This window comes from Epinephelus fuscoguttatus, linkage group LG16 (genome assembly GCF_011397635.1).
Source record: "Epinephelus fuscoguttatus linkage group LG16, E.fuscoguttatus.final_Chr_v1".
Lineage (NCBI taxonomy): Eukaryota > Metazoa > Chordata > Actinopteri > Perciformes > Serranidae > Epinephelus > Epinephelus fuscoguttatus.
In genome coordinates this window covers 37,561,300-37,587,656 of record NC_064767.1, presented here as the reverse complement: position 1 = coordinate 37,587,656, position 26,357 = coordinate 37,561,300, and the positions used below count along the sequence as shown (strand labels likewise).

Here is a 26,357-nt window from a genome sequence, read left to right as displayed (position 1 = left end):
TCCCACTCTCATCCACTAAAATTATATAAGGTTCACCGTCTACTGTCTGTCTGAATCCCTGAGAATGCGGCATAGAGTGCAGAGAAGAGAATGAAAACTGGTGAAGTCTACTCTGAGTAACAGATCAATAAGCCTGAAGCGTTATCAGATACCAAAACACCACAGAGTGGTTTATGATCCCCAGCTTCGCCATTTTTAACAGCTATAAGCATTTTAGCCCTCTGACATGTTGTTGGTTGTACAGAGTACAACATAACATTGTACAAAGTATTTTGTTTCAATAATCTCCCTAATTTTAGACTGCTTATACGAACGCTTCATAACATCAGTAACTGAAGTAAAAAAAATAATTAAAAAATAAATAAATAAGATAGATAGACAGACAGACAGACAGACAGACAGATAGATAGATAGATAGATAGATAGATAGATAGATAGATAGATAGATAGATAGATATGAAAATCCCTATATGAGATATAAATACATGTTGTCTATGTCAAATAAAGTCACAAGGAAAACAAAGCATGGTACCTTCCACCACTGATCAGGTGAGAGTCCGTCAGAACAAAGCGACAGACATCGCCCTTGTGGCCCGAGTAGATTTCATATGGGTTACGCTGAAGCCTCCCAGAGTCTTTGTGTAGATGGTACGCTCCGATATCAGCAGCCTGAGACAGAAACAGTGTGTCCCCATCTAGCTGCAACCATGGCAACAGTCTGAAGACAAAATATGCGATTTAAGTGTAATGATGGGAGTAAAGCTAACATGAATGTAAAGTCCCCATGACAGAATGGTGATGATTGTTAAAAGAATGGTTTAACATTTGGGGACACACGCTTGTTAAGTTTCTTCGTGAGAATCTGTCTGTTAATTATATACGGAGACAGAGTGAGGACATGGTTAGCCTAGCCTTGTATAAAGACTGGATGCTGGGGAAACAGCCTCAGAGGACTTATCCTACTGTAAAACACATTGGCCTCTAGTTTCGCAGACCAGGTGAGGCCAGGCGCCAACTGGGTGTGGCCAGGCAGATTTTGCAAGTTTGGCACACCATGCGCGCTGGCGCAGCTACTCCTCTTTCCCACCTCCGTCCCTCCTACCTACGTAAGTCAGAAAGAGGGAGGAGAGAGGCGTGGAGTGGGTTTTACACACATCACACCAATCAAATGAGCCCCTCTCCTCACCCTTAAATGCGCCGCGTGAAGGCGTAATGAGAGTTTACTCAATTTGCCATGGCAGAAGAGAGCAGCAGCATCAGACGGCCAAACTTCTCCCAGGAGGAAACTGATGTTTTGGTCCGGGAGGTTCAAGCTCACAGTGTCCGAATATACGGAACTGCGAGCAGACCTCCACGGGCTGATGATGCAAAGGTAGCCTGGGAGGAGGTCACCACAATTGTAAATCAATGTTGCGTTTCTCTCGTGCGGGCGTGCTCTCTCTTTCTCTCTCACAGTCTCACTCTGTTTCTTTTCTTTTGACTTTTCTAAGATGACAGATGCTGAATATATACTCCCTATCTGATGCTGTGGCTGTTTGTGGTTGGCTGAGAGGGATGTGAACTCATTAGTTTTGTTAATCAAATCAGGTTGGGTTTCCATTATGCGTGCCAAACGGTGCCAATCCCCTTTGATCTGACATCAGATGTGACAAGACAGTTGATATAGAGATACATTTATGTGCTGATTGCAGATAGTTGCATTGAATTGTGGTTTTTTGGGTATTTATTGCATTATTAATGTGCCTGATATTCTGGAAACCTGCCTGTGAGGTTTTGGTGACATGTGTACACTGTCAGCCAAACTTCCACTTACACCGGCTGCGCTCCCCCTGCGCTGACAGTAGACCTGGTTTCAGCTGGCGAGCTTTTAGCGCACCTTCTGCAAAGCCTTTTGGCACAAAACTGTCACTGCGCCAAGCTGGATCTGTCGACACCTCCCCCTGCTGCGCCACCACACCCATCTCAGTGCACCTCGGTCTGCCAAACAACCAAACTGAGCATGCCTTGGATTGCGCTGCTCGAAACTAGCTCTGTGCGGGGTTCACCACCCTGTGCCACCCTGCACCGCGCCGGGAAACTAGAGGCCATTATGTTCAGTATATAATCTCTACATTCTTACCTATTCATACATATTCCATTTCTCATGAGTTACACTTCATATTGTTTGGTTGATATTGAGTAAAAAAAAAAGGTTGAAGCATACCAGCCTTTTAACGGTGAATACATAAATAAATAAATAAAATACTCACTTTGTTTTCCATTTGAGAGGAATTGCCCTTTTGCAGACACCATCATACCAGTTTTGAGCTATCTTCACTCTCTCTTTCAGCGGGATGGAAGGATATCTGCAATGACAGTGACAGTTTAACATCACTACACTGTAGATTTTGAAGGGTGGATATTATTGTGTAATATGTATAAAACATCTCCATCCCATCTGTTAAGTGGTAGACGACATACTGGATCACTTCTTTTAAATGATTAATTCATTCCAGTTTTACACGTAAATAAGCATTACACGAGAAAGAAACTACTTTTTAATGCCACTTCATGTCACCTAAGTACTCCCACCAACCGAATCACAATGCAGAAAGAATCCTGCATCTACTTATGGATGAGAGGCTTGTACTCATGACAGCCCGAGAGATAAACATTTGGCTCATTTGAGATTAACTGCGCCACGTCTGAAAAGTGGACAAGGTCAGGCGGTGACGAAAAGCTGCAGTGAAGTCTGACAAATTCCCAACAGTTTCCAGCTGCCTTCAGTCTGTACACTCACATCCTGTTAGATCTGATGAGGCTTTATTAACATGTTATCAGACTACTTTGTTCTCAGTCTCCAATTTTTTTTATTATTACACAGTAGCCTATTAAAATGCTTTACAGGCAATCTGTAATTTATGTTCAAGGTTCAACCCCCGTTTTACATGAAAACATAAGTTTGCTACTGCAGAGCAGATCTATGCCCTCAACTACATAGGCTAAATAAATTGTGTTTTAACTATAATGTTAATGTTTTCAGAGGAAAGTAATACAAGATAACAGCTTTCATTAAAGATCAGTCAGATACAGTCAGGGCTTCACACCTGTACAGATGTTATTTAAAGAATCCTCACATCCCACTTAGTAGTCTTTGTGATGCTAAATTCTTCAATAATTAAAGCAGTCCAATATTAATATACAGTAGACTCTTATAGTTTATGATGAATGTATTTGGTCTCTGATGACTGAACTTCACCATCAGTCACACAACATGTTTTCTGTTCACAGAATAAAATTTCAAATGAGACAAATATCATTTAAATCTCTGAAATTCAACAAAAATGAAAAGTTTATCTAAAACGTCATCTTGTTGAGTCAACATCTGAACCAATCAGCTTTTAGATCAGGTGAGAGCCAGGCGTTTCCCATCTTGCAATTGGTAGAGAGCAACTCCAGTGTCTGGCTCTAAAAACTGCGGCCACCTCGATCTCGCGAGATTATCATTATCCACTTTTGCATGACATCAGAGCTAGTCAGGATGAAATCGGACACAAAACTAACTGCCATGCATTGTGCGGCCATGGTGACTGAATCTGCGCAGGCCTGGCTCATCTTGAATGAGCCTGTTAATGGTGTCCTCTTTAGCTGAGATGTAACATTAGCTCGCTCAGTAGTGCCTGTTGAGATGTACTCCTTCTTCAGCACATTGACAAGGTTGGCAGACACGTGTAGTTCAGTACAAAGAAAAAGTTGCTACATAAAACTGCTCACAACAAGGTCTGTGGATTATCCTTAGTAACCAGAGGTCTGTACTACGAAGCCAGGTCAACTTTCCCAGGATATCTTCTCGTTTTATGGTTTGACTAACCCAAACATTGGCCGTCTGGATAACCGGTACCATGAAGCTGGTTATTAACTAGTTCAGTCAACGCTGTGTTTTCCTATCCAGCCACAAGCCGTTCATGTGAAAGAGGCGGGTAGTTAATTGTGAGCGACATCATCAGAACCATGAATGAAGTAGGCTGCTTCATATGATATGTGATGAAACGGTAGCGTAAGTGTTTTGTCGACGAGACAGTAACATGTCGGTGGTGTGGGATGTAAACGACAAGATGTAATCTGAAAACAGAAAATCCAGAAAGATTGAAAACACTATCTTAAAATTCACCATCATCCCAAACTTAAGTTACGTGCAGGTATCACTGAGGTTGGAGGATGATGAAACTACTCTAAATATGTCACATAAAACACTTTAAAGTGATGCCAGACTGTTTCTGCTACTAAAGTAAAGGGTGGAAAAGTATTTTATGACTAATGAGGTCTGTCTGACCAAAATGTTACATTTATAGGGACGAGAGCCAATTAACAGTGTGTGGACTATTTTACTAATAAAATATTAGGTTTTATCCTAGTTCTTATCACAAATCCTTGTTTTATCCTAGTTCTTATCACAAAATAACATGAGACACAAGTGTCTCATGTTATTTTGAGCTGCAGTGAAGAAACCAGTGTAAAAGTAGCAGCACTATCACTGCGGACTAAAATAAACTTAAAGGGATAGTGCACCCAAAAATGAAAATTCAGCCATTATCTACGCACCCTCATGCAGTGGAAGGCTCTGGTGAAGTTTTAGAGTCCTCACATCCCTTGCGGAGATCAGAGGGGGGAGCGGCTAGCACACCTAATGGCTGACAGCGCCCCAGACTAACGTCCAAGAACACAAAATTGAAACCACAAAATATCTCCATACTGCTCATCCGTAGTGATCCAAGTGTGCTGTAGCCCCGACAAAAAAAAGTTATTTTGAAAAACGTCATATGAACTCTGTTTTTAGCCTTACTGTAGCCTGTAGCTCTGACTGCTTCTCTGTGCTCTGCGCTCACTTGTGCGCTCTTATGTGAGACCAGTGAAAGCATGAGCTTTGCTCACCCGTGTTTATATCACGTGACACATACACCGCAGGGAGAGACAACAGTAACCCCAGTAGCTAAAAGATAACTTACACTACGGTCTTTTAGCAAAGGACAGCCCAACATGTCTGAAGACTTTGAAATTGAGGAGGAACAGCATTTCTTTGAGCCGTATTTGTTTGAGCCCGAGTATATGGACGGAACTCAGGCTACTGGACGAAGCAGCCGCCGCAGCTCATGAGCCTCGGCCAGCCGCAGAATACCAGAGTCGAGCACTGGAAACCTGGTGGTGTAGTTGTTTCAAATGCAAAGCAATGCCAATGGATGAGGAAAGTCTTTGCTGCTCAGACTGAGAATTGGCAATGCCTGCACCCTGAGAGCGCACACGTGAGCGTGGAGCACAGAGAAGCAGTCAGAGCTACAGGCTAAAGTGAGGCTAAAAACAGAGTTCAAATGTATTTTTCGAAACAACTTTTTATGTCGGGGCTTCAGGACACTTGGATTACTGCGGATGAGCATGTTGGAGATATTTTGTGGTTTCAATTTTGTGTTCTTGGACAGTAGTCTGGGGCACCGTCTGCCATTAGATGTGCTAGCCGTTCCCCCCGCCGATCTCTGCAAGGGATGTATGGACTCTAAAACTTCACCAGAGCCTTCCTCGGCATGAGGGTGAGTAGATAATGGCTGAATTTTCATTTTTGGGTGCACTATCCCTTTAATAATTTCAAATAGTGCTAAATCATGTGAAACCAGTGGAAATATTAAATGATTCTGCTGAGCTATAACAGCATATAGGCTCCTCTTTTTCACCTGTCACTCCGGACTTTCTTTCATGGCTACTTTTTTCTTCAGTGATCTGATTGGTCAGATTTCGGGATGTTGACAGGTTGTGATCTGATCCCCTGAAGTTAAACTGCTCTGGAGCAGGTAAGCTGTTCAGTATAAGTTACCACTGTGATTTATCCCTGTAAAAAGAGAACCAGCTTCGTAGTGCTGAAAACCCTTCAAACTTCAAATCCTGTTTCGCAGTACAGGCCTCAGGTCATGATTTCAGGAGTTTTGTAGTTGGGGTGAACTGTCTCTTTAAGAACACTCCTAATTCCCAAACAAATCAATAGTCTACACAAATTTCATAAATCATATGACAAGTTCACTTACTTTTCTATGTTTAAGGTTTTACAACAAAAAATAAGAAAGAATAAAAATTAAATGTGACTATTACAATGAAAATAGGGAAAGCATACTAAGATGAGTGAGCTGACACTTAAACAAACCTTATCCTCTTTGCACTCCACGTCCCATACTATGGTGGCAAAGGAAGAAGTTAGCAGCTATCAATGTCATTTTGTTTGCATCGCGGGACGCAGGCATATCTTATGTAACAGGTTAAAATTTGAATTCACTATTTGTGGTTGTGGTATGAATATAAGACTGCACTAGAACATTGGACAAGTCTTCACAAAGCCTTATAGCTTGTTAAACTGTCACATGTCATGCTGTGACACTTCATTTTTGAAAACATGAGAGGCAGAAGCTGTTCCGACACTGATATTGCAATGCCTGTCTGAGGGGTCGGGGCCTGTGAGCAGGAGCAGCAGACACTCATCCAGAACAGTGGCATATGCATTCACATGTGGTCAGCAAGCCCATGGCAAAGGGGGAGCACAGAAAGCAGGAGGAAGCAGCTTGAAGCCGTCTCACTGTGGGAACTAGAGGATGTATCACCTTCTTGCTCTCAGCAGGGTCGACAACTGCCATTACACTATCACCTGCATCCCTGAGGCAACCACAGTGACCTGTGTGGGTTTGACTGGAGGAAAGACCTGAGGGAGGACACTGGGATGCCAGTGTGGTTCTGGACCTGTCAGTCAGTCAGTCTGCAGGCTGTGCTGGTTCAGTCAGTCACACCCACATCGAAACGTGAGGGCTGATTCTTTTAGTTCTTTAAGTAGTTTAGTTCACTTTTTGTAGTTATGGCCATCACTTTTGCTGGTTATGAAACCATAACAATCACAATCCACCGCCGCCAGCCGATCCAGCCAGGGCCCACTGATGCATGTCTGTAAGAAAAAGTCTAACAGGTCAAGAAACACTAGCTGTCAGACAGAAGGCCAAACTGAAAGAGAGCACACCTGAGATTTGTAGATAGTTGGCCTTCATTTTCTTCCTAACAAGTTTGACAAGGGGTCTGTTATCAACCTGACTGATGGTCTGACTGTTTCTTGTACCTTAGCAATGTCACTGCCTCTGTCATTAACTTGGTGACTGCAATGCTCTATCTGACAGATATGTGTGACAAGTCTATGAATATCAGACTGTTATAAATACCATTATTTATAGTTATATTTTGTTTTTACTGTATTCCTTTGAGAATTTTAGTACCAAGGCAAAACCAACACTTTCCTTATCCTAATTGCTAATTTCATTGAAAACACTATTTTGGTATCATGTACGACTCAAGCAAAATACCACAGGACAGGATAAGGACCAAACGGAGGGTCCTACTTTATTACCCGATCTTTGCAAGACTAGGTTTGAAGTTCTAGATTATTTCAGTTTTGGGCTCATATTTTGCATATTCAAATTTATGTGCTAAATTATTTAAAACACAATTGCTATTATGTGGTCATGTGGTGGATCAGAGGTGGCTCTCCCTACAGACGACACGGGCGGCCGCATAGGGCACCTCCCAAACGGGGGTGAGCCAAAATAACCCAACTCATCAAATACCACCACCTTTCACGGCAATATGATATGCACCGAGTCACAGCAGTTGATGATGCAGTGGCTAACTACCAAAATCATCAAATACCAGTGCTATGTCGGTGTACATTTGCGTAAGATTCCAATGCACAAAGGCACCTTTTGTAGCATTATGAAACACACAGGCCTGGGGCAGTCTGTAATGCCACAGGCAACTACAGTAGTATAAAGAAAGTCCCAATAGGGTAGGATGGGAAGTGGCTGGGTCAAATAAACACTGGACTTTCACCCAGGACCCCACTGTTCATTTCTCCTATCACTGGAGTTATTTTAATAACAATGAAGCATGCTAGTATGTGTAGCATGCTATGGTAGTGACATATATCACATGGCGTATGTTATGTTCCATTTCGTATGTACCTACAGTACTTATTTTAAGCCAAGCTATGATGTTTTTTCTAAACCTATTCACATGCTCTGGTTGTCCAAACTCAAGGAAATAAACATAAAAACCAGGTGTTTTCGGTACACTGTATATTTATTTTAAAAAATGACTGTGTGCGTGTAACGAGTGAAATTTGTACGTTTCCTGCTAAAAAGGAAGTTTGTTTGAAATGACACAATGCATGTCGCAAGTGCACATTGACACGCCCTCCCAGAACTTAAAAAACAGATACAGGAGGGTACCTTGTACATCATATTTGGCTGTTTAGGTCAGAGTCCTGCAAGGGTCCATTTTTCAAAATCCGCCCCAACCCGACCTGGCGACGTACAAACCCGCACCCGAACCACAAACCCGTGCATCAGGCCAATTAGTACCACAACCCGGTCCGACCCATTGAAACACGACCCGCAGCCCGACCCGTAACCCGGATTTCAAGTAATCATTCTGGGTCATATTGGCTGAATATTGAACAGCATATCGCCACAGTTAAGGTGTCAGTAAGTAAACAATGACCTGAATGAAGCAGCTCTCACAATAAAAACCTGAGTTCAGCTCCATCATCAACCCTCTGTGTTCTTCTCCCATACAAGTGTAAAAGCATTCGTTCGTTACGTTTAATGCTTTTAAACTTTTAATCTATGTAAAGGAACTTTACATGTGTAATAATAGACTTACTTTCTGTCCAGAGCGATGTTCAGCAGTTACGAGCCATCACGTGTTTTTAGAATCCATTGAGGAGAGAAGTAATCCATCAGGGAAACACTTCAGAAACATTATAAAGTGATAGCTGTACGTTTTATCCACTTATTTCTCAAATACCTAAATAATTACTGTTTTGGAAGCGGCGCTTGTTAGACGGTGGCAGCCATGTTGATTCTGTCGTCCAATCACAAATTATGTTATTAGATGGTGAAACGCGTGTAAACAGCTGAACCAATGACTGTTGCGAAATAGCAGAGGCGATCCTCAGAGAGTAAATAATGACCAAGATAGTTATCTGTAGTTTACCAAACTGATGACTGATGTGTTTATCTAAAAGCCGCGATCCGACTGGCATGTTATTTTTTCCACCCAGATCTGAACCCGGGAAAAAATGTTTTTTTAAAAACCACCCGCAAATCCGCTGTTTTTGCAAGTATCCGTCGGGTACCTGACCCAGTGCAGGACTCTGGTTTAGGTCCACTGAGAGAGTGGCCGTGTTTGATAAGTTGGGATGAGAACGTACAAAAACAAGAGGATGAAATTTGAACATACTGCATTCTCTCATTCTTTATTATTATTGTTTTATAGCTAAGTTGTTTATTTCTGTTGATTTCTCAATATCACTTGTTCTTGTTAGTTATAAATGCTATTACCCTGAAAAATAACAATAATAATAATAATAATAATAAATTGGGCGGTAGGGGGGTCGGGGGTCAGGGGAAGGTTCCCGGGGGCCCTGAATGTGCTAAGTCCGGCACTGACTGTAGACAATATATTGCAGAGAGAAAGAAACGTGGGCGTGGTACACTTTACCCTACAGGTAACACTAATGCATTCCCAACATGGATGTCATTTCAAGTACTTAATGATAAAAATATAAACAGACTACCTTCTCACGACCACTCTGTTGATGCTGTTAAAATCTGATGCATAAGGTCATTCCTGATTAACGTTAAAGTATCCCCGCCACCACAACACACTCAGTCAGTATAAAGGCACTGTTATAGTGTACCTGACTAATGACCAATACACAGTGTATGTGTCCAAAGACAACAGACTGCAGTAAACACTGTCACTGCACCATTAGTAACACAGTTGAAGCTAACGCTAAGCTAAAAATACACGAGGTTTTTGACATCGGTGTGCGGCTGTTATCTTACATGTCCGTCCCATTCCGAGTAATTCCAGTGTTTAAAAACTCTTTAGCAATCTTCCTCCACACAGTGTCCCGGTTTATAAAGTGATAAATAGTTTTACAAACTTGAGAGAGGCGACTGAGAGATTTGTAGTCCAAATACGACCAGACATGATAGAGAACATCTTCTGGCAGCTGGGACAGCAGCATGCTGACAGCTCGGCTCTGTGTGTTAGCCCGCACACAATGCTACTGTAAAAATGGCTGATAAACACAGTAAATAATCATGTCTCAATTTCAGAGAGCTGCAGGACAGACGAAACAGGAAGCCATTCCAGCAATGACCTGACGGAGAATGACGACAGTGCGACGGAACTGGACGTGATGACGTATGCTGCTCAGTGCTTTTTGTGTATCTCAGACTTTTGTCTTTCCCAATACCCCTGAACAACAGGTTTATCTGTATTCTGTAGGCTACTATGTTGTTATATGAATCCATGTGCGTGTATGTGATAACACTGATCTACGTATTTTTTATGATAATAAGTATTCATACACGAGGCTACTTCACAAAATACTTTTAGCACTATAAAGTTCAATCAATCAATCAATCAATCAATCAATCAATTCATTTGTCACATGAAATCATAGAATATGATTCTGCAAATCATACAATTTGATTTCAGGATATGCAGGTGTCAGTTCCATTGATGTGTATATTCAAAGTAGTGTAGTAATAAATAAATGTCAGTGTTTAGGATTATGCAGGGTCTTTATTGAGTATCCTTATGGCTTGGGTGTAGGAGCTCTTCCTCAACCTCTCAGCGTTGGCCTAGTGTATCTTGATTATTCCTCCTGATCTCATCGGGGTGAAAAGAAAGTTATCCAGGTGGCTGGGACCTTACATTATTCTCATGGCCTTATTTTTGCAGCGCCTGGTGTAAACATTCTTTCTGTATGTTACAAAAGTCCTTACAATAAAACATGCCAAATTATGAGATGAGGCCAGAGCAAAACTAGAACACAAAGCAAACCTTTAAAGGTGTACTGCAGAATTTTCCTAAAAACAGTGTTTAGACTCACACAGCAAATATCCCTTATTGAATATGAATATCACTTTACTGAATAGCGCCTTTCATGAAACACAGGAACACACAAGACACAAGAAAGAGTTTCAGACCTGTATCAGGAAAGTCGGAGCTAGTTAAAGGCTAAAGTGAACAAATACATTTTTAGCTTCCTTTTAAAAATATTTAGCGAGCTGGCTTCCCTGATATCTATTGGTAGCGTTTTCTGTAGCTTTGGGGCACAATTGACAAAGGCTGCATTCCTGATCTTCTTCTGGCTGTTGCTGGGAACCTCCAGTAAACCAGCAGCAGATGATCACAGCGTTCATAGAGGCAAATAGTTAACAAGGGAGTTAGCAATGTAGCTTGGGCCTAGCCCAAGTATGGCTTTGTATACAGGGAGGAGGAGCTTAAAATCAATTCTAAATGCAACAGGAAGCCAGTGCAGAGCAGCTAAGACTGGCCTGATGTGCTCTCTGTTCTCAGTTCTGGTTCATAGATGAGCTGCAGAGTTTTGAATGAGCTCAAGTCTTTCAGCTGTGTTTTTTGGGAGGCCAGTAAAAAGTGCATCACAGTAGCCGAGTCAGCTATGAATGAAGGCATGAATCAATTTCTCTGGATCTTTTTTCATTTAGAAATGGCCATACCTTAGCTCTGTTTCTGAGGTGGGAAAATTATGTTTTCGTCACCTTGAAAATGTGGGACCTGAAGCTGAGATCTGAATCTAGGATAACACCAAGACTTGTAACCTCGGATTTAATCCAGGGAGTTAAATTCCCTAGATTATTAAGCAACATTTCTTTTTTTTGTTTTAGGGCCAACAAGCAATCATCACTTATGACCCACACTCAGTGTGTGCAGTGTATTTTTCTGCAGAGACTCTGCCCTCTGTCTGGATTTCCTTATTTCTTCTTATTTTGTGTTCGGGATGTTTATGAGGCAGAGAGGGAATGTCCAGATTGTGAGTGTAGTTCACCTGTGCCCTCTCACCTAGTGGTGAGCACCTTTTACTGGACAGACTGAAGTTAAGTGGCTAGCCTGGCCATAGAAGTGACACCTCCTCTCTCTAAAGTGGTGTGAAAGTTTCATGGGTGTCAACTGGCTTGGGCAGCTACATGGGTTCCTCCACACCACCATGGGGTCTGGAGACAAGCACTGACAAGGACCAGGAGGGTAAACTGGAGCGCCTTAGAGGGAAATATAGCTAATGTTCAACCAGCTTTGTATCAAAACAGTGTGGATAGTATGTCTAAATTAACTGTCCTCCATCTTTCCTCCATCAAACTGGTGCCTAGATACCAGTAATTTTCACCCATTTAGAAATTAGATTTAAAATCTGATTACACAAATGTGTTTACCATCCCCTTATAGTCCACAGTGTACTCTCAATTCAGTATTTACTTCCAAATCTAGGAAAAACACTTATATTTTAAAAAAAACTACAATTCCCTAGGACCGCGCCATGCAGCTTGATACATATCAGCAACATAGTTGTAGTTCTTCTGATTTGCAAAGTAGGGTTCTAAATAGGGTTGTAAAAAGATATATCTACTGAATATATCTAATATCTAGTAAAGCCGAACTAGTAAATACATTGCACCTAGATGAACTGTGTTAAGAAAAAGTAAAGATGGTTAGATATTTTAGCAAGTAATCTAGAAACGGTGTTTTTGGTGTGGAGGATCTTCCAGTTGTAGAGGGGTCAAATAGTGTCATAAAAAAGTAAATCTACTGAATATATATCAAATATCTAGTATAGCCAAACTATCATGTTATTATTATTATTATTATTATTGGTGGGAAATTATAAGAGGAATATATTTGCCATTTTAATATCAAGAACACTTCTGTGCTTTTGTGTGTATACAGGACATTGTTGAATCAGGGAATCCGTGTGTCCATGACGACAAAGGATCCTAATTGACTTTACATTGGCATTGTTTCCATGGTACCGGCACATAATTTCAACCCATTATGTGCTGCCACCACGGAATGTGGTGTTAAGAGGTCGTGGTCATTTCACGTATTTCTGTGAGATCAGGTTGCGCTGAGATCCAAGGGGAGAGGAGGTAGCAACAAAACTCCACCTAATGGAGGCTTAAGGCGCCCCAGATTTAAACGTCCAAAAACACATAATTGAAACCACAAAATATCTCCATACTGCTCGTCCATAGTGATCCAAGTGTCCTGAAGCCCCGACATAAAAAGTTGTTCGGAAAAACGTCATTTGAACGTCATCTGTTTTTAGCCTCATTGTAGCCTGTAGCTCTAACTGCCTCTCTGGGCACTGCGTTCACGTGTGCATGCTTGCGTGAGACATGGGCACCGCATTCATGTATGTGCGCGAGCGCTTGCTTACCTGTACATCTTTATTTGCATTACGTGACACGTGCACTACAGGGAGAAACAACAGTAACCACAGAGCTAAAAGATAATTTGCACTACGGTCTTTTAGCAAAGGACAGCCCAACATGTCTGAAGACTTTGAAACTGAGGAGGAACAGCATTTCTTTGTTGAACCGTATTTGTTTGAGCCCGAGTATATGGACGGAACTCAGGCTACTGGACGAAGCAGCCGCCGCAGTTCATGAGCCTAACACTCAGCCATCCGCAGAATACCGGAGTCGAGCACTGGAAACCTGGTGGTGTAGTTGTTTCAAATGCAAAGCAATGCCAACAGATGAGAAAAGCTCAGACTGGGAATTGGCGATGCCTGCACTTGAGAATGTGGACATCAGTACTGACGAGACCGTGCATCAAATGTGAAATCACAGTGCATTGTATATCTTCTATTACAGCCAGTGCAGATTGGTGGCTTATCGGGTTTTTTGGAGTGGGCGTTGAGAGGGGAAAAACTCGGCAGACACAACAGAAAACTTTTGCCCTCCTGTATCGTTGGAGCCATTTGGGACAACTAGCCATCCCCCACTGGACAGTACATTGGGTTCAAAGAGAGAAAAATTAGCTCAGTGGGTCTTGAAGATAAACATTTCATTTGGTTCCAGCATCCAGGAAAAGCACACATGCAAACCATCGCAAATTAATAAAATATAAAAGACATGGATGGATATATATCAAGAAATGGATACAACTAGAACAGTTCCGTCTGTGGCGTTCACTCCAGAAGTCTGTGTAGGAAGTTCAGGTGGACAATGGCCTTTGTCTCAGATATGTTGTAAACATCTCGTGCTTTCACTGGTCTCACACAAGCGTGCACACATGAATGCGTTGCCTTTTCCATACAGCTTCTTATGTCAGGGCTTCAGGACACTTGGATCACTACGGATTAGCAGTATCAAGATATTTTGTGGTTTCAATTATGTGTTTTTTTGACGTTTGAATCTGGGGTGCCTTAAGCCTCCATTAGGTGGAGTTTTGTTGCTACCTCCTCTCCACTTGGATCTCCGCAAGTGTTGTGAAGACTCTAAAACTTCACCTGATCCTCATGAGGGGGTGAGTAGATAATGGGTGAATTTTCATGTTTGGGTGCACTATCCCTTTAAGGCTGAACACAAATGTTCGCCCTTCACCGCACTTGCAGACTTGTGGACTTTGCAGGAGCGTTCACGGGAAGTCCGGGAGTGCTTAGGGCTGTCCAAATCCACAATTCATTCAGTCTACAAGGGGCCTCAAGCAGACTTTCTTTGGACTTCCAGAGAGTCCGCTTGGGGTGCAGACTTCACTAGTTTAATTACCCACAATTCATTGCAATACGGACGTGATGTTTTAATTTTTCCAAATTGCTGACAGAAAACACACACATACACAAAACCCCATAAACGTATTATAAATTGTAATATTAAAACGTTACTTGAATAATGTAGGCCAGATATAAAATTCAACAACATCATGATAGAGAAATATGTAGAGGTATAGGCTATAGAGATAATCAACATGTATTTTGCAGAATAGCCTATAAAAGCTGTGCAATCTGATCACATAGGTGAGTGCTGCAGTGATCACCATATACATGATGGTCTCTCAAATGTTCCCACGGAAACGAGTGAAACAGACTCCAAGCCTGTCTCTGTCCTCATTTTATAATGCTGCAGAATTCCGCTCTTGCAGACTTTATGTGGTGACGGTGAAGATGTCACGTTACGTACGCCTGAAGTCCGCAGGGCTCAGTCTGCAAATCCAGAGGTGGAGATTTGGATTCAGCCTAAGTGAGTGCCATGCTCCCGAAGGTAACATTATTTAACGTTATTCTAAATTATGGTGATGCACCTGTATGTTGTACACTAGATTTGATTGAGGTGGGTATTTGATATATAATACACTGTGCAATGCAACTGAGCATCCATCTATCTTAACACTATTCAGTGGCTTGAAGCCTTAAACCACATCAAATAATGTTGTTACATTATGCAGTGCTTTATTCACTTATTTGAGGACTACATGACCTCACGTTTGTGTCATCTACTATTTATTTGTTGTTGCATTACTCTTGTGAGCCTAGAATTTGATAATAATCACATGCAATAATTCAAACCCTTCATTCCAAATTATCTTCAAGCATTATAATGTAATGTAATCAATAAGGTCTAAGAAGGAAAGAAAGATGTAAAAAAAAAAAAAAAAATTTCTTCAGAATAAATTAGATTAATTTGTTAAAAAAACCTTATAAGTCTAAAACTCGTTAAAGCGGTCTCTTTACCTCACACCTCTCAGTGAAAATGGGTTTCTAGAGTCCTTACAATAGAAAATCTCTCTCCCTCCTTTCTCTGAGGGATAAATATGTGTGTGTGTGTGTGTGTGTGTGTGTGTGTGTGTGTGTGTGTGTGCATGTGTGCATGTCTATATATATATACATACATATATGTATAGACCCGGAGAACACTTTGCTGACTGCTGCACCGATAGAGTAACATCTATTGGTGGAGGCAGTGTGATGGTGTGGGGCGGCATCCCCCTCACTGGAGGCAATCTCAATGCAGAGAGATATATCGAGATGAAATTCTGCAACCAGTGCTAATCCCATATCTCCACAGTCTGGGACCGAGCTCTATCCTCCAAGATGACAATGCTTGCCCCCACAGGGTGGTGTTTATCAGAGACTACCTCCAGAATTTGCTATATTGCTGTGTTAACACAGCAGTAGCACTTTGGTGCATTCTGTGCACAAAAACAATTGGACTGGTCCTGTTTCAAATGAACTCTTTGAGGTGAGAACGTGTCCCACCATCAGTCTGAACCAACTGCAGTTGCATTAGGCATTGTATGGGTTAAATAAGCATGAGCATGTGACAGTGCGCCTCCTCCTGTACTGCCTTAATATGGGCATCCGGCGCATCCAATACATCAAAACATTGTTTTCTAGTTGGAGCCGTGCCTTGTTTTCAAACTTTATGGTTTGCCTAAAATGAACAATACAATTAATATAGTACCAGATGACCAGCGCTAAAATCAGTTGTCCCTCCATTGTGACATTAGAAAGTGTCACATTTATCGTGCAAGTGTACTCTTCTTTAACATTTTGTTTACTTCCTGGATTTTTCCCACATGGAAACTCTGACCAATCAAGAGCAGCTTTCTTGTGCAAGGTATTTTATCTGGTCCACTTGTAAATGCTGCTGTGAGAGCACGAACCAACTCTAGGCAATTATGCAGCTTTGTAACAACATTCATCCCTGATGCGGACCAAAGCAAGTAAACTCTAGGTCTGAAAGCACCGTAAGGCAAGGACCATAATGCTGCTAGGCAAGGACCATAATGCTGCTAGCCTACCTCAGGGGGAGTGAAACCACAAAAACAGGAGTCGGATGTTGCTCCAATAAACAATATGTTGGGGAACCAGGACACCTTGATTACTGGTTACTGGAACAAAGATATAGATGGCCTAGAGCAGAGAATATGGAACTGTTTGAATGCTATGATACAAGTAACCCCAGTGAGAGGGGCTACATCCAGAGGATGCAGGATATATGGATGCTTTGAAACCGAACATCTAAACTGACAAAGAAACAACTCCTAGCCCAGTGACCCAACATCCACAAACTGCAACTGCTTTCACAATTAGAGATTGATGAGGTACAACAAACATGCTACAGCAAGGTGGAGCCAGGACGACAGGTCAAAGTGGGGATGTCATCATCATCCAAGCCCCAAGTCCTTATGACACAGATTCCCTTACAACAAGGGCGATTGACCTGAGATTGATAATAATGAATTAACTGGAATTTCAGCACCCCCGAAGCTGATTACCAAAGTGAAAGTCTGCTAGATGATGTGAATGCAGAACTATGTACTATCCCCACTAGGACCATAACTAAGCAGATTAGCTGATGTACACCACAGCAGCAGTGATCCTAGAGATGTTTGGCTACAAGACGAACACCATGAGCCACGAAGAAGAAGGAGGCTGGAGGCCAAGATCAAGGCGACATGGAGAGAGGTTAGTTAACTCTTATCTTTAAGTGTAGGGAAGAAAGGAATACCTAGGAAGTACAACAATCTGTCTATACCTGAGGCACTGGAGACTGCAAAGCAAAGGCTCACATCTCTGGCTACCCACTAGAGAGATACACAAGGATGATAAATAGGATGTTCTCCACTGAACCATCCAAAGTGTACTGTCAGTGGCAAGGTAACAACACAAGAATATATCCACCCAGGGCTAAAACTGAACAATACTTGAGGAGCATATGGGAGAGGGAGGCATCACATAACACTGATGCTAAGTGGCTAGTGGATTTAAGAGCAGACCACAGCAATCTCCCAACAAGAGTCAGTTACCATTACAATGGCAGACAGACAAAGAAAGAGTATGAGGTATGAAGAGCTGGACAGCACCGGGCCCTGACATGATCCACACCTACTGGCCAAAGAAACTAACTGCACCCCATGAACACCTGGCAGCAAAAATAAACCAGCTGCTGATGGATGGGACACTTACAGAGCAATCTGGAAATCCATTGGTAAAAAAAAACAAAAAACAAAAAAAAAAACAAAACTTTTTTTTCCCTTCTACCTCTGAAGGCACAGCCCGGAGTTTTTCACGCCCTTCACTTCCGGCGGTGCCCCCAGGGAATCGCCGTGTTGTTTACAAATACTTCGGGTAGAAAACCAGCAGAGTTTAGCTGTATATCACATTTTTCACGTCACTGTATCACCGTGTAGACTAATCTGATGTTTGTTAAATCTATAAACACAATGACTGAACAAACGTTACTATTTCTGTGTGCACGTTTTGTAAATAATAACAATAATAACATTGTAGATTAGCTGGGCTAACCGTTAGCTGTTAACGTTAGCCGTTAGCGGTGTCTGTAATAACCATAGACTGTATAAAAATAAGGTAATAACTCAATAAACGGTCCGTGAATAAAATATTTTTTCCAGCGGATATCTTAGTTACATCATGATTGAGCTAGCAAAGCAGTTTTGTGTTGCTATGTGTGGTATTTATTCAGTTTTGGGAAATCACGATGTCTAGAAAGCATCAGACTGCAGCTGACAGGGACAGCTAACAGCAGCAGCAAAGCTAACATCAGGATGTCATCTGCTACAAGCCTCCTGTTGCTGGATACAACATGAAACTACTCCAGTTTGCTCAACCATGTTGTAACTAAGACATCCACTGGAAAAAAAAAAAAAAATCATGTTGACGAGATGGCGTTTTGGGTGGAGCGGTCGCTATGAACGCGGAGCTTGCTGTTTCTGTAGGTACACATTTCCTGGGGACACCTGCATGTCTCGGTCACGCCCCCTCCATTGTGATTGGCAAAAGTGCAGCATCGTTCAAACTCAAAGCCATGCCCCCCCCACAGTCGTCTTTCACACAGGGCTGCCGACAGATTCTACAATGTAAATTGCAGAATCTGTCTTGAGAGATTACATACGGAGTGGTTGACCCAAGGACGGACAGTCCTGATCATGAAGGATCCCCAGAAGGGCTGCCTCTGTACAACATGGAAGCTTCTGTCAGGCATCATAGCGGCTTAGATGAACAGGCACATGGCCCAATACAAGAGCAAGACCCAGAAAGGAATTGGTAGTGATACGAGGGGACCCAACAACAGGCTACTGGTTGATATAGCAGTTACCCAAGACTGCAATACCAGGCAGACCTACCTGTGCACTGCCAGGATTGACTACAAGAAAGCCTGTGACTCAATGACATACACATGGATACTGTGCCAACAGCTGGGATTTTTAAGGTGGAACATGAACTCGTAATTTTACACAGTGCACGAGCTGACAACATGACTCAATCAGCACACCTTAGATATTGCATATGACAACTTTGACCATTACTTCAGTTTTTATATGACATGCACTTTTAGTAATGAGTGGATCTTCAAGCGTTTAAATATATTAATTTCAGCCGGGTTATGTGAACTGCATATATCCAAATCCTCACTTGGAGAAAAGAAAAGGGTTGTCAAAAGGGCGTCAGGCCAACTCAACACTAAACCCCTGAGCTTGCCTGAGAAGTACTACATGCACAAACCCACTATTTTTGCATATCCCATGGAGAGAGACTCTCACTGCAGCCTGGTTTGTTTTGAGCTATTTTGTTCTGAAAATGTTGGTGTGCAGTCTTGTTCTGTGGACAATAACCGGGGTGCAGACTGTGTCACCGATAATGAGGAAATACAGTGAGTGACAATAACTCCGCCCATATTTAAAGGTACGGTTTGCAGTGGAAATGCTAGGGTCTAGGTACCATGTCTGAAGGGTACTTTCGGTTACAAAGGTACCATACCAAAAATGTTTGGTGGAAATGGGGCTAAAGAGAGGGGAAATGATCAGGACTGCGGGGATTGAACTACCAGAGGGCGGCATTGCAGATGTTCTGGACAACTACAAATACCTTGGGGTCCCGCAGGCCAATGGGAACCATGAGGAGGCCAGATTGGTAAAAAAAGATTTCCACATGCTTACATCTATGCAGTATTTCACTTCATAGTTAAGCTTTTGGTCTATTGCACCTTCATCAGAGCATACACGAGGCAACAATGGACAGGCTAGAGCCATCATTAATCAGATTAATGATGGCTCTAGCCTGATTCCTTTCAGAGCCCTATTTACTATGTGATGTAATTGTGATTTGATATTGTTATAAGGTGCTCTGTGATTTTAAATATTTTCTGTTTTCATTGTGTTCCACCCTTGTTTTACATTGTGGTACTGTATGACAAGACAAATATGGCTTCCATTTGTGTGCCTTTCACTTTGTCATCCAGTACTACAACTCCCAGAAAGTGGAGCTCCTACCACCAGGGTTGCACACAGGTGTATTGCATACAGCTGGTAATTAGACTGAGATTGGTTACTTTTGCCAGCCTGCCCATTGTTGCTTCATGAATGCTTTGGGGGTCAAATAGACCGAAAGCTTAACAATAAAGTGAAACACTGGATAGATGTAGAATTTTTTTCTACCAATCTAGACTCAGTGATGTTTTCAGCACCTTGCCAAGACTGAGCCAGGTGGAGTGGTAGCTGTTCTGAACCATAAGGAGGCCGCAAGGAGACACAGCCAAATACCTACACAGTGTAAGGCAGGTCCTGAAAAGTTGGCTGAATGGAAAGAACAAGGTCCAGGCCATCAACGTGTAGGCCCTGCCAGTCATCAGATACCCTGCTGGTATAATAAGCTGGCCAAAGGAGGAGATAGAGGCCACTGATATCAAGAAAAAGAAGCATGTCACAATGCATAGAGGGTTTACAGGAATTCCAAGTGCAGCACCCTGAGACTGTACACTGAGCGTAGCAAGGGGGACTGAGGACTGATGAGTGTCAGAGCCACTGTCTAGGATGAAACAACCAAGATCCAGGAATAAATCAGGAAGATGCCCCCCAAAGATGAGCTGCTAAGTGAGTACCTCAGGCACCGACAGATTGAAGAAGTGGCCGACATCAAGAAATTCTACCAGTGGCTAGAAAAGGCTGGACTGAAAGAGAACACAGAAGCACTAATCATGGCAGCACAAGAACAGGAACTTAGTACAAGACCAATAGAAGCAGGGGTCTACCACACCAGACAGGACCCCAGATGCAGGCTGTGCAAAGATGCTCCTGAGACATATAAAAGCAGGGTGTAAGATGCAGGCAGGAACAGCGTACTTAGAATGCGTTAACCGAGTGGCTGGCATAGTGTACAGAGACATCTGCACTGAGTATGTATTGTATTGCGCTCAGTATTTTAGTGTGGTTCCAGTGTCAGTCTTTGGGTGGGATGGGTGGGGTGATGGCTTTGACGGTCTGGGGAAGAAGCTGTTAATGAGTCAAGATACTGTGCAGAACCTTTAAACTCCAGTGCCTTCTGGTAGTTGGAGGTTTTCTACCTCTTGAGCAAAAGTGAACATCACAGTCCTTTTTCTTCTTTTTCAGATTCAGATTCAGAAAACTTTATTGTCTGTCATAACAGAAAATCTTCTTCAACATGGCTCCACATACAAGACAAGACAATACACTGATTAGAAACAATTGCAGAGCAGAGATTCTGAAAGCACACACAGTGTGTACAGATCTTAAAAAGAAGTATAAAATTAAAACTGTAACAATAGACAAGATAAAAGGTGTGGATATGTGTAAAGTGACGTAGTGCATCAGGGTTATTTTTGTCCATTGTTCATTGCTCTGGTCATGTTGTACTAACTTCAAAAGTATTTGTGTCTTTCGAGAGAGACAGCCCAGTTTATGTGAGGACCCTCTTTATATTGGGTAACACTTTACTTAAAGGTCAGGTCTATAATGCATTATGAGCACATTCATAAGACATTATAACACATTTATAAGGCTTTATAAACGTTGTTACAAATGTTAATAATCATGTATGACAACTTATATCAAGGTTTATAAAGTATTATAAGTGGTTACATAATGCATTATAAATTCAGCATTCATAATGCTTGATACTTCCGTGCCAAAGTGACAACAGCATTTGAAAGAAGAATCTGAAGTACTGGGTTACATAGCACATTATATCATAACTTTAGCCAGTTATAAAGACTCAAAGAACTGCTCTGACATATAATAAATGCTTAAAGCAGCTACAAGGAACTTTTACTGGATATGCAAAAGTCTCTCGTTTCTGCTGATGTCTGTGCGTGACCTACAAAAGCAAATGAGACCATCGGTGTGAAGATAAGCTATTTCTATGTAGTGTATATCCATACCTTTAGCAAACTGTCTCCGGGTCCGTCCCAGGTCGCTTCCAGGACAAAACGATTTATGGCACTCAGACGGCACATGTCATCTTACCTAGCTGCTTACATTTATAGTGACTCTTATAAATAGTCGCTATTCCTCCTCTTCGACCCGACGTCCTCGGGAAGTCAGGAAATCCTTCAGAATAAACCTTTTGTTCGCTAGCGATCTAGCATTTACCAGCCCAATCCTGGCGGGTCCACGGCGTTAGCTGTCCGGGGAGCCACACACAGGCCGCAGGTTGCGCAGATTCACTGTGCCAGTGGGGACGAGGAGAGCAGGGGCCGCGGGGCTGGAACACCTCACCCGGGCCGACGACAGGTACCAGCCAGGTGTCGACAGGGTCCATCGAGTGCCGAATAATAAAGAGGCGAGGCACCGCTCCATACTCAGTCCAAGAAGCCGTGGAAGTGCTCACCAAACAGGCCTCCAGCCTTACCAGCCAACCGCTGCGTTTACCCCCGGTGGCAGTGGCACTTATGCTGGAGAGGTAGAGATGGGGCACGGCAGAGGTGAGCTGGGATCCCCGATAGGAGCGGGGGCAAAGTTTTCCTGTCTTGTTGTTTCATTCATCCCCAAACAAACACATGCGTGAGCCAGGTAAGCGTCTTTACGACAATACACGCTAGAGCTCAAGGGAAATGTAGGCTTCATTCCGGCAAAACACTACTTATACCACTTATAATACTTTATAAACCTTGATATAAGTTGTCATACATGATTATTAACATTTGTAACAACATTTATAAAGCCTTATAAATGTGTTATAATGTCTTATGAATGTGCTCATAATGCATTATAGATCTGACCTTTAAGTAAAGTGTTACCCATAAGATACCTCAATACTAAAAGCCTACTCCGGATTCATGAACACTGTGGAAAACTTGGATTTCATCGTAGGCACGTGTGTATGTTCATGAATGCCAATCAATCGTGAAAACACAGCCTGCTCCCACAAGTCGGCAATTATCATGAATAGCTAGTGACTGCCATATATGAGGGTGATAATAACTATGGACAGGTGCATCCTGTTGACCTGTGAACATGAAGCAAACAAAGACAGAGAGAGAGAGAAAGAAAAAAAACTTGTCAGATGCTGAGATTGAAGTTATTTAGGTGAAGCAGGATTGAGAAAAACATTTTATTTTCTTCTGTTAGTAGTGGTGCGTCAGCGACAGGTAAATCAAGGGCTTGACGGATTTAACAGGCGCCGTTAACTTTGTGTTCTCTGCTGTAAGAACCACCCAAAATGTTAAACGAACATAGTTCAACATAAACTAGATGCAAAAAAATGTACAAGTACACAAAAATACCCCACAACAGCTACAGGAGGCTCTGTCCCAGTCACAGCAGATAAGTAGCCTACATTGCATGTAGAGACTACTCTGTCAGTTTGCCGCAAGCCTCAGCATTGTTTGTCACTGTTGTAAAATTAAACCACTATTTAACCATGTTAATGCAGGCAGTCTAATGTAGGCAATAACCCTCCGTTATGTTTAACAAGATGGTCCAGCGTAAAACCACACCATCTCCCCTCAACTCTCTGCCAGATTTAGGTTCACCAGCTGCCCAGTGCAAGTGGAGATAGACATCAAATTGCTTTCCCATGTCCACACATTTTAAAACCAATTTGAAATAATTTTTACATCTCCTACGTCACGTCTCTGATAATTAAATTAAACAAAAATGACATGCATTTTGGGGCTGTAGTGTGTAAAGAGGGCAGAGGGGGAGCACATTGGTTTGTTATTTTATTTATTCAGAGAACAGCATTTTCCAGTGTTGTATTAAGTCGATTTAAATAACTCATTTACATTTTTAAGAACCCTAATCTGAAGCTTAAATCTGCTAAATGTCAACTTATTTAACTAAATGTGTTACATTTCCAATCTCTTGTCATGTTTAGGATACTTCAAAGGCATTTGTGTATTGTGAACATAACAGAGCACAATGCATAAAAAATCCTGTAATTTGTAATGGTGACAAGCAACATTTATGTGCAATTTCTTATTTACACAAGCACTACGAGCAGTCAGAAGCAGGTGTGGATTTTGTTAGTACCTACGAAGACATCAGAGCTACTAACATATTGATGAATGCCAAAATACACATACTTTTCCTTCTGCAGTTTACACACAAATTTGTTCTGCTCAGGTTTCATGAATGAGACCCACTGCAAGCAACTACAGGGCAGGTGGGGAAAAGCAGTTGTCAAACTGGAGATTTCGATGACTGGAATACCAGGAAAGCAAACAAAAATGACTAAACAGAGGTAGGCATTGTGACATAGCATTATGTTTATAATTATTAAAGGCAACCACAATGGTGATGTGCGAGTCAGGGTTTTCTAAAATCAGCGCCAACCCAACCCATTATGAGAGCAAATCCAACCTGACTGACCTGTAAACATATGCATTAATCAATGACCCAAACCTGAAACACATACCTGCAAACTGGAGCTGAAAGTGTCTGGTGATGACCTACTTGCTGTTGGCTATATTGTATGTCCAGTAAAATTCACAATAAAAAAACGTGTTTTTCGTGCATTTCATTCTGCAGTTACAGAAATTATAGTTATACTTAAAGATATATATCAAACCCTTGATAGAAGCTGTAAATGTGTTAGTCTGACCTGTTATGTAACTTGTATGCTATTATAGTTGTAATCTTAAAGCCAGAACCACTTGTGTAGTTAAATATTACCGAGAGCATTTTCAGGTTAAAAGGCATTTAAATCTATGGTGGTGAAAAGACCTTCAGAATAGTTTCAGAAGTGAAAGTTTTTCACAAACTAGTCGAAGACATTGACCTCACATTCACATACACCATAGACCATATTTCACTGGGATTTGCAATATTGACTTTCAACTGAGAAATTTGGATGTGATTTCTTAGTTAGGCCCCAAAGCGAGGACAGGGTATTATTTGCACAATGTAGAGGATGAAAAATCTCACAATTGGAAATACCGGTCAAACATGGTCTAAATGTAAACGTTCAAACAAAGTCTTTAAATAAATGGTGAAAACTTTCACTTTTTTGGGGTGGGGGGGCATTTTTGCCTTTAATGGACCGGACAGGTAAGTGTGAAGGGGGGAGAGAGAGAGGGGGGATGACATGCAGCAAAGGGCCACAGGCTGGATTTGAACCTGGGCTGCTGTGGCAATAGGGGCACCTGCTCTACCACTAAGCCACTGATGCCCCAGTGAGTGCCTTTTTAATGGATTCTGTGTGGACAGAGAGGCACTTGCTTGCTGTTAGGATACCGTGTTAGGCCTGCATATTTGCAGAGGGAAATATTTTTACTGGACATTATATCTGGAGACATTTAAATATGTCTTCATATGACTTCAACAGATTTTCCTGGTCAAAAGCCACACAACGGAAACCCAGAGCAAAGCAGCGCTGGCAGTAAAACTGCTTGTTGTGTGAGAGACTGAGAGATGGGAAGAGGGGAAGAGAGAATGGATTATTGCACAATGTTTCTGTGCCCACCGCCATCAGACTGTACAACAGCAGTTTGGCTTAAACTACATCCAGCTCTGAACTGACTTATTTTGCATCTGATCAACATGACACTTTATGACACTTAATCTGCCAAATGACTCTTTATTTTATTCGACACTTTGTCTGCCATTTTTAGTCACTGTAATCATCTTGATGCAGCAATTTTACTTTTATTTTATCTTTTATTTATCTATTGTCATCTTTTAATTTTATTTTTTTCTATTTTATTGTATTCTATTTAATGTCTTTTTGTCTTGTGCTGCTGTGATACTTGAAATTCCCCTCTGGGGATCAATAAAGTATATATTATTTTAAGCTATTAATATCTACTCATAATGCTGCTTTGTCACTGTATGACCCGCCCAGCCGAAACCTGCAATATTCTTTGACAAAATTACCCGAAACACCCGACACAGGTAAGGCTGCACGCTGTGGGTCGACCTGTGCATCACTAAACAACGACCATTTTTGCTTTTCTTCAAAGCAGAAAAGAGATGGTTTTAACCCAAACACAGATAATTGAGTGAGTTCAGTGAGCACTCAGCTGGACATTCATTGAACTCATATAAGATGGATCTGTAAGAAAACAAACAAACAATAAAACAAGAAGAAAATTTTAAGGGTCACTTCACTCAAATTAAAAGATTGTTCTGTTTTTATTGAGCCTTATCTTATCCTTATAATCTTATAATGAATCATGTTTGTTGATTTCACTTAATTCCAGCATGCATTGGATTTCCCTCCCAACCTCATG

The 26,357-nt window shown here is 41.8% G+C and overlaps 1 protein-coding gene across 3 annotated transcripts in view; it reads right to left on the bottom strand.

The window, feature by feature from the left end:
- fbxw4 (F-box and WD repeat domain containing 4) overlaps positions 1 to 10,234 on the bottom strand; it is an 80,387-nt gene extending 70,153 nt beyond the window's left edge. For 2 of the 3 annotated variants that reach the window (XM_049601235.1, XM_049601237.1), the window contains exons 1-3: positions 9,903 to 10,234; positions 2,250 to 2,345; positions 533 to 718 (exon numbers count right to left, since the gene is read on the bottom strand). In XM_049601235.1, coding sequence (XP_049457192.1) covers positions 533 to 718; positions 2,250 to 2,345; positions 9,903 to 10,087 — 467 coding nt within the window. In that variant the 5' untranslated portion in view covers positions 10,088 to 10,234. The remainder of the gene's footprint in view (positions 1 to 532; positions 719 to 2,249; positions 2,346 to 9,902) is intronic. The other variant, XM_049601236.1, reaches the window with a different exon arrangement.
- Between the last annotated feature and the right edge of the window lie 16,123 nt (positions 10,235 to 26,357).